The sequence below is a fragment of the Populus nigra genome, chromosome 1 (assembly GCF_951802175.1).
Source record: "Populus nigra chromosome 1, ddPopNigr1.1, whole genome shotgun sequence".
In the NCBI taxonomy this organism is placed as follows: domain Eukaryota; kingdom Viridiplantae; phylum Streptophyta; class Magnoliopsida; order Malpighiales; family Salicaceae; genus Populus; species Populus nigra.
Genome location: NC_084852.1, coordinates 33,184,006 through 33,193,091, shown reverse-complemented (window position 1 = coordinate 33,193,091; position 9,086 = coordinate 33,184,006). Strand labels below are relative to the sequence as shown.

General features: G+C 30.2%; 1 protein-coding gene and 1 non-coding gene across 2 annotated transcripts; one reads left to right on the top strand and one right to left on the bottom strand.

The window, feature by feature from the left end:
* Positions 1 to 2,844: 2,844 nt before the first annotated feature.
* On the top strand, positions 2,845 to 2,917 carry TRNAR-UCU (transfer RNA arginine (anticodon UCU)). Its single transcript has one exon. It is a non-coding gene; the product is annotated as a tRNA-Arg (tRNA).
* Positions 2,918 to 6,016: 3,099 nt separating this feature from the next.
* LOC133701177 (ankyrin repeat-containing protein At5g02620-like) lies at positions 6,017 to 8,580 on the bottom strand. The gene is made up of 3 exons (XM_062125008.1): positions 8,036 to 8,580; positions 7,435 to 7,850; positions 6,017 to 7,287 (listed from the first exon to the last, which is right to left on the bottom strand). The coding sequence occupies exons 1-3, from the start codon at positions 8,490 to 8,492 to the stop codon at positions 6,217 to 6,219; spliced, it is 1,944 nt and encodes a 647-aa protein (XP_061980992.1). The 5' UTR covers positions 8,493 to 8,580; the 3' UTR covers positions 6,017 to 6,216.
* Positions 8,581 to 9,086: the final 506 nt, after the last annotated feature.

Below are 9,086 nucleotides of genomic sequence, written 5' to 3'. Positions count from 1 at the left end.
ATATTTTACAATTAAAGTAATTAAGTATGAGTTGATGCAATTAGGTATGATTTATTGTAATTGATGCTATAAATAACAACAATTTGGTATAAATTTGATCAATTAGGTTTACATTGAAATTTGAGACTACTTACTATAACTGAAAATGTTTTGTTTTTAAAGTAATTAGGTATAAATTGATGGATTTGATGCTATCAATAACATCAATCCAGTATAAATTTTATTAATTAATGTTTTACGTTGAAGATTTTGACTAATTATTGTAATTGAGAATATCATTCAGTTTTAGGTATAAATTGATACAATCTGATATGATTTGTTGGAACTGATGCTATACATAATATCAATTTGGTATAAATTTCATCATTTAGGGTTTACATAGAGATTTATGGCTAATTGCTATAATTGATAATTTTGTTTTACAAAATATGTCTTCTAATATTCTATTGTTATGTCAATATACTGGGTCTATTGTTATTGATATGAACAATAATATGACTTATAATGGAGTAATTAATATGGTTGTGAGTGCTAATTTAACATGTCACTAGCTAAAATTAAACAAGTAATAGATGAAGGAATTATGTGGAATTATAACGATGTTAAAGTTGATAGTATTTTACCATACTCATTTCTTGTAACATGAGTTTAAAGACTATGGTAGAGTTATCCATCCAAAATGGATAAAAAATCATTGAGTTGTATTTGAATAGTTAACCTAAACGAGTACATTCCTCTTTCACTATAAAACATAAGTATACTCAGATTCTAGTCCCCATATCTACTCGAAGAAGTATACAAGCATCTCAGTCGGGTGGTTTGTCTAGAACAATTAGGGGTGGAGTTAACTTTTCATTGATACTATAATTTATAAGATTAACTAATCCAAGTATGTATGACCATGCAAACATTAACATTGATTATGATTTTGAACCTAATGACAATAAAGATGATGGTATTTTGGGTTTAGTTGAGACATAAGGTGAAAATTGGATAATAGAACCTTCTATTCTTGAATTTGATGATAATAATGTTGGATTTGATGATATGATTTGCTATTATTGAGATATTAGTTATAGAAATCTAGTAGGATGTGCTGAGTTGGTTATTGGACAAACTTTTAGTACAAAGACTTATTTAATTAATGTAGTTAAGCGGTGATACATTATACATGTGTTAGAATACAAAGTTTAATATTCAACAATAACTTATGTGGAATTACAATATGTAATGCACCATAATCTGAATGGTACTTACATGGGATACACAAAAAAAAATTGTATTTGTTTAAGATATTAAAGTTAACTGGTCCTCACATATATATTATACATTTGTTAGAAAAGATCATTGCTAACTTGATTTAAAATTTATTCCATAAATGGTTACCATTTTTATGACAATTGGGATTACTATAAACATTGCTAACATTTGAGTATAAATAATAATAATAAAAACAATTTGGGTTCACTATTTTGGGTGTACCTTGTCTCTATGAAAAACTAAGACATAAAGCAACAAATTTACTAAAGTAATTAAAACTCACTTCTTCAATTAAAGCATCTAAAATCACCTGTTATCGCAACATATAAAACTATTCAGTATGGTTCCAGTTCAGCCTCCCCTCAAATTTTAACCCATATTTGGAGTTTTATAACTCTAATTAATGTAAGGTCAGTCATCCCTAAATATAACTTTTATGAAGAATCTTATCCTAAATTTTATCATTTTCATGTTTTAATCTCCTCTGGAAATTAAGTGATGAAACTCTCTAGTTTTCATCTATGAATTTTACAAACAACCAAGCATTTCTATTCGTCTTCTCATCATTCAAACAAGCATTGCCCTTTCATAGATGTTATACTATCACTAATTTCAACCTTCTAAGAACCAATTAATTCTACTCGTATTTTATTTAAAATAGTTTAAAATATTTCAATAAAAACATACACATTATAGCAATTCACATATATACTGCATTTTACAACCATGATCATAATCACATTTACTTCCAATTTATTTCCTTTTTAGCCTGCACTACAACCTTTTTTATACCATGATTTACTTTTAAAAATTTTAATCAAAACTATTCTTTTAAGAGAAATCATGTACTACACAATACACAATAATCTTTACCTCTAAATTCAATAATCTTCATCAACATTCCAATTCACTATCATATGCAAATTTATTCATTTTATATAACATAACCAAACTCATTCAAAATTCATTTCCATACAACATTATGCATTAATCTCTCACACAATTTTCTTAAGCAAACACAATTTTATCATATACTAACTAGTTCTCTCTTGGCCAACTTTAAATGCTCTTAAAGACACCATGTTTTTTTTAAGTAACCAATTTTCATTATACCCGCTCTACATTTTATTGTTTTGTTATTGAGCTTGTGATTTTCAATTTAGGGTTTAATGTTTATGATTTGCGGCTTGAGTTTAGGGTTTAAGTTTTTAATTTAAGGTTATATTTTGTGGGTTTGGCTTTTGGAGTTTGGTTTGTAGTTTTAAATTTAAGGTTTTCTTAGATTTTATCCAATTAAATTAAAGGGCAATCATCCAATTTTTTTGCTTTATAGATTGTTGGGAACAATGCAATTAACTAAGTTGCACTCTTGGAAACAATGCAACAAATTTAGCTTATACTAATTTCCCAAAATATTTTATTTTGTTTTTGAAAGTGCCATTCTGGAAAAAAAATCCCATACTCTTCATATCAACTCATGCATGTATAAATGAAGACAAGACAAATGAAATAATGTTAGTGATCTTTACTTTTTAATATGAAAATATCATTTATGTAATAATTAGTGAGAAACGGTAGCGTGAAGCGCCCATGGCCTAATGGATAAGGCGCTTGACTTCTAATCAAGCGATTGTGGGTTCGAGTCCCACTGGGCGTGCGTTTTTTATGGCACAACTTTATTCCAGTGGGAATGGGTTTGTGAGAAGATGATTTTATTTTATTCTGTTATTTATTTTAAAAGAAAGATTTCTCAATATCTCTAGACTATATATATATATATATATATATATATATATATATATATATATGGGATTTTCTCATTTATCTAAAACAATTAGCAGAATTTACTTTTCATAAGATATATTTGATTTCCTTTATTTTTGGAGGTTTAGACTAATTATTAAATGAGTTTGCTTCCTATTTTATAATACAGAATATAGAAAGTTGGTAAGAAATATTATTTACATCAATATATGAGTTCATATATAAGTATTATATTTAGATATGCTCTTAATCTCTGTACATTAATAAAAATATATATATATAAATTATTCTTAAGAGCATTTTAAGACTATTTTTAAGGTGTAATGTCATTAATCACTGGTTTTAATGCTTTATGATTTCTATTCCCCTCTAGTTTCTTGTGTAAAAAGGAAGAGGTTTTCTTGTCAGGTAACACTAGATTTATTGAAACTTTATTTTTTATTTTGATATTATGCTATATATATATAATAAATTATCCAGTGATAAAATTTTGAGATTAAAATATTTATTTTTTTTATAATTTTAGGTTTGAACCTTATAATTGCTAATATAATAATTATAAGAGGTTTATATAATTATTAATTTTAAAATTTATAAAATTAATTAAGATATATATAAACTGTTTCAAATATCCACATCAATTATATTTAAAGTTGAGATTTGATTGATTAGATTCATAATTGGTTCATTATCACTCTCTGCTTTTTCAATAATAGAAGAGACAAACCTAACACTTGATAAAACCCCAAATCATCGTCGAAGTCTTGCTCGATCAGTAGTACTTTTTGAAAACGAAGGAATGAAAATAAAATTGGCAACGTGTACGTTCCACTAAAGACACAATTCTTTTTTTACCTAATAATTCTCCAAACTATTAAAAGAAGCTAAATATCTTTGCAAAAACATTCTAGAAGCATATTCAAAAATATTATTTACTGGAATATTGTAACGGATGATTTTATCTTTTCACCATAAATATTTAACATTGGTTTCAAACATATGAAAGTTTCTTTATATATTTTATTAGTTATTATCAAATTAATCAAGTAAAAATAAATCTTTTTCTATTTTAATCACACAATAAAACAATTAAAATATCTTTAAAAGAAAAAAAATAAAAATAAAACTAGCGTCAAGGAATATTTTTGTATTATAATATCAGCTTATAAGCAATTTGATATTTGACTAAATAAAAAATAAAAAAAAATTAAAAAACATAATGAAAAATCTAAGACACCCTCAAAAACATAAAAATAGTGTCAATGAACATTTTCATCTTTTTATAATAGTTTTTTTTTGTTATTATTAAGTCAGTTTAGGAGCAATTTAATATTTGAACAAATATAAAAATAATACAAAAAATTAGGGTGCGTGTTACACACTTACTAGCAAGTGGAAGGTGTGTGTAGGGCCTCCTGACATCTAAAAATATATTTTTGTAATGTTGTTGAACGCGTCATCGCGTCTTCTTCTTGATGGAGTGGCGCATGTCGTTGGTGATTGTCTGATTTATCACCGGTATGCCTTTTTTTCCATTCTTTTCTCTTTTCTCTCCTGAAAATAACAATTTAGTTGTCTTTGTCGTTGGTATTTCAATTTCAATGCTTCTTCTTTTGATTTTTAATTTTTTTTTCTTGGTTGTTTAGTAAAAGTTTTATTTTTTTTCAATTTCTTCCTTCCATCCCAATTTGCTATATATTATTTTTTTTCAATTTGGCCCTCATTCTTTTAATAATTGTTTTGGGCCTTTTGTTGAATTAATTTTTATTTTCAATTCCACCATTCAATATTTATTTTTAGTTTTTAATTTTAATTTTGATCCTGATTCTTTTTATTATTATTTTTTGTTCTTTTTGTTAAATTAATTTTTCTTTTCAATTTCACCCTTCAATAAAAAATATAATTTATTTTGCATTTGAATTTGATCTCTATTTTCTTAAATGTCATTTTTTGTTTTAGATCATTTTGTGTAGTTAATAGTCTTTTTTAAGTTAATCCTTCAACATTTAATTGGTTGAAAATTAAGTTTCGTAATTTTTTCAGATAGAGTGTTTCCGATCTATTTTCTGGGTCATGTATTTGAAAAGTTAATGCGAGTTGACACTAATTTTTTTGAATTATTTTCCATTTATTTTCTTTTCAGTCTCGTGATTTTTTACTTTTTTTTTGTTATCCCAATCCCATAACTTGAGTCTCAGGTTTAACGGGTTAACTTGAATTGACTTATCTCTTATTACCTGGGTTACATGTTTGTTATATTAACTCAGATGAATTCGAGTTGGTTTTTTTATCTTTTTTTTATCCAATTTCATCCTTATATGTTTAATGGGATGAGAATTAGCGACATTCTTTGTTCTTGTTTAAAGAAATGTTTTTTTTTTTGAGGTTATGGTTATTATTATTTTTTAATTTGGTCAATTTGTTATCTTTATCTATTTTTTGATTATTTAATTAAAATAAAATTACCTTATTTGAACCAACCCAGTTTATGATTCAAGTTACCCGTTATTTTCCCTGCCCTACCTGAACATAATGTTCTACGCAAAAACAATAGCCCAGTTTCATGAAGATGTGATTCCCAAATTTATTTATTCTTTTTAGATATAGAATTAAAGGCATGCTTATAAGCAGATATTTTCTTAGTTTACTGCATATAGAAATATTGATTTTCCTTGGTGGGTCTCCTCACTATTGTACTTATATATATATATATATATATATATATATAATTTATTTCTTTTGGAAGAACATGGAGGTGGGTGGTGTCTTTTTCCTATCCTCCCACCTTATCTATTGACACCTTTCCTGATTCTTGAATTTCGTCCCTCTTCTATAATTAACTCTAACTTTGAGCAAAAGACTCATACAGGATTTTTTTCATGACGAGTAATTAAAGGTCAAGAAATCAAATTAGAGTAAGGATATTAATCCCTGTTAAATCAAATTAGACTCTCATGCATTATCCTAGATTTAAAACTTGATAGCTAAAATATTTATGCAAGTCCCTTTAATTACTTCTCAAATAATTCAATAATTTGTTGACATTTGGATCATTGATTTTGAAAACTTTTTCTCTTTCATCTCCACGGCTTCACAATTTAAATGGCCCAGTTGGAACCATATTTTCTAAAAGAATAATTTTTTATTTTAAGAAAGAACCACCATCATAATTGCATATGTTCGTGAAAACATTCAAAACGTATGAAAACCATCAGTTATGGCACTCTCTACATCAGAATTCGGAGAACGTGAATGGTTTTCAGATTTGTTGTTACCAGCACCACCCTGCTCTTTCCTCCACTTTGATTTCCTCAGATGGTGTCCAACCAACTTAACCCCCAGATAAATGAAAGCTGATCCTAGAGTACCAGCGAAAATGGAAATTAGAGCCTCAAATGTCCAAACATTCCCATGACTATCTGGCATAATCACCCTTATTGCTGCAATGTAAGCGGCAGCCATGAATGACACTGCCACCCACATGCCCTTGTGAGCAATCACCAATAGCTTCATTAGCGGCTTTCTTTGGAAGGGGATGATGCTAACTAGAGCTATTACAATGCATAAGGATGTGAACAAGGCAATGTTGTTGGTGATTGAAAAAACCTTAAAAGCTGATGTCCTGCCTGCTGTTGATTTTCCTTTCAATGGCCCCTCCTGGTAGACACCACCTGGAGGATTGATGCCTGCTGTAAAAGTCACCGTAGCAATCATAATAGCGACTACTGTGAGTGTGTTCCTTGCATTCTGTAGTGCCTCAGTGTATGCCTTGTGTTGCTTCCTATGATGGCGCTTGTGAACTTTCATTAGCTTTTTCCTGCGTATTATGCTTTCATGCCTGTAAAGCGAGGAGCCTTTTGTTTCGTCTGACAAGTATTCTGATTCAGATAGATCATTATTATTGTTAACTTGAATCTGAAGAGGTTCACCTCTTGCATCGGTTCTCATGATTAATTCCGGCATGCTCTTTGTGATTGGGATGTTTTCCGCAGAATGTGCTTGAGAAAGTTGGTGTCTTTCAGATCCACAACCAAGCTGCAGCTGCAGGTCAAATTCTCGCTCTAGTGCATCTCTGGGGCTTTCAGATTTTTGTGACCAAGAAAGACCAGTACCTAATTTTCCACCAGCTTTCTTCAACATGTCTCTAAGATCCTGGATTTCTAAACTGCTTCCAGCATGGTTGAGGATGTCAAGCGCTGTATGTCCTCTATTGTTTTGATGATTGATGTCCGCATTTCTTTCATTGATGATACTGCCTGCTAACTGGAATGATCTCAAACAAATTACATTATACTATACCAATCATCAGAGGGCAGGGGGTGTACATGATACTATAATTATGCATAATTAAAGTTTGTGCTTCTATTGTGCCCAGAAAGAACACACACACACACACACACAGATCCATACATGATAGAGTCCTCCGGAGATTGCAATGTGCAGAATGGTGTTGCCAAATTGATCTGGTTGTTGGAATAGCTTGGTATCACTGAACACATGTTCCAAGCACATGAAGGCACTGTGGGCATTGAATCTTACGAGAAGATGAAATACATTGTCCCCATCGGTTGTGAGACAATAAAATGATGTGGGAGCCATAGCCAGAAATTCTTCAAGGATTGTGCCATTGCCATGAATTGCTGCCAAGTGCAATGGTTTGAAACCCTTGTTATTATATATCAGAGTAAGGTCCAAGTCATGCCTTAGAAGTAATTTTGTTATCTCCAAGTGACCATTTTTACTAGCATAGTGCAGAGGATTACATCCGTCACTGTCAATCTTCTGAGCCATAATTGGGCACGCTCGTAATATCATCTTCACTATATCTGCATCAGTACACCCGTGATCGATTATTACATAAATTGAACATGATACAGCTTATCTGTATAAAATGAAAAGAAGAAGAAGAAGAAGAAGCTTAACCAGTAACCAACCAATTTCAATGTACTAGTAATTAAGCGTATTAAAAGGTAAATATGCTTATCTATTGACAAGGGAAATAGGCACATACCTGTATGGCCTTTTGATGCAGCCACATGTAGAGATGTCCGACCATGAGGATTATCATATTCTAACCTCAGAAACAATGGCTGATTCAACAAAACCTTGACTACTTCGAGATGCCCATAACTGCAAGCGATGAGTAATGGAGACTGATTTTCCATGTTAAAATTGCTGGCCACCCATGAACCTGTCTGTAATAGCAGCAATACAATCTTTGATTTTCCTTCGCGACACGCTTCATGCAGAGGAGTCTCCAGCATCTTGTTCTCAGCTTGTACCATGTTTGGCCGCAACTTAATGATTTCCATCACCAAGTCAACAAATCCAAGCCTTGAAGCAAGGTGAAGCACTGTGTTAGAGGCAGTACTGGTTCTTTGGTCAAGAATTGCTTCATTTTTTCGAACTAAACTGATAAATGCATGAATATCATTGAATAAAACTGCTCTGTAAAGTGCTGGATCCATCTCCTTGAGCTTGTAATTTTCTTAGAGGAAGCAAAATACTGCACTTACAGGAAATATTATTCGGTGCAAGAATACCTTTGGGAAAAAATGACAGTAATTAAACAAACAAGTACTTGGGAAAAGGTCACGTGGAAAGAAACAACCAAGAAAGTGAGGGAACGAGTCTTGTTTCCTTTATGTTCCTACTTTTCCAGAGGGACATTGACTTTGTCAACCTTACCAGTTTCCTCGACACATCTGCCATCTTCCTGGAATCTTCTTCAAGGAAGATATGTTGAAAAATGCAGCCTCTAGTAAAAAAAAAAGAAAAAAAAAAAAGAAGTATAATTCCTCGAAGCTCTAAAATTACTAACGGTCGTGAAACTGAAAGGTCGTGAATAAATTTTATAAACAATTAATATCTCATATGAAAAATAACAAAAAAAAATAAAATTGTTAAATAGGAACTAAAACCGACATAGGTAATGAAAATTAAACCAAATACAATTCTAAAACCTAACTAGGAAAGAATTAAAAAAAAAAAAAACTCCCAAATAAAAAATTATGTTTTGTTCTTCAAAAAATTTATTTGACTTGGATTATAAAGAAGAGTGA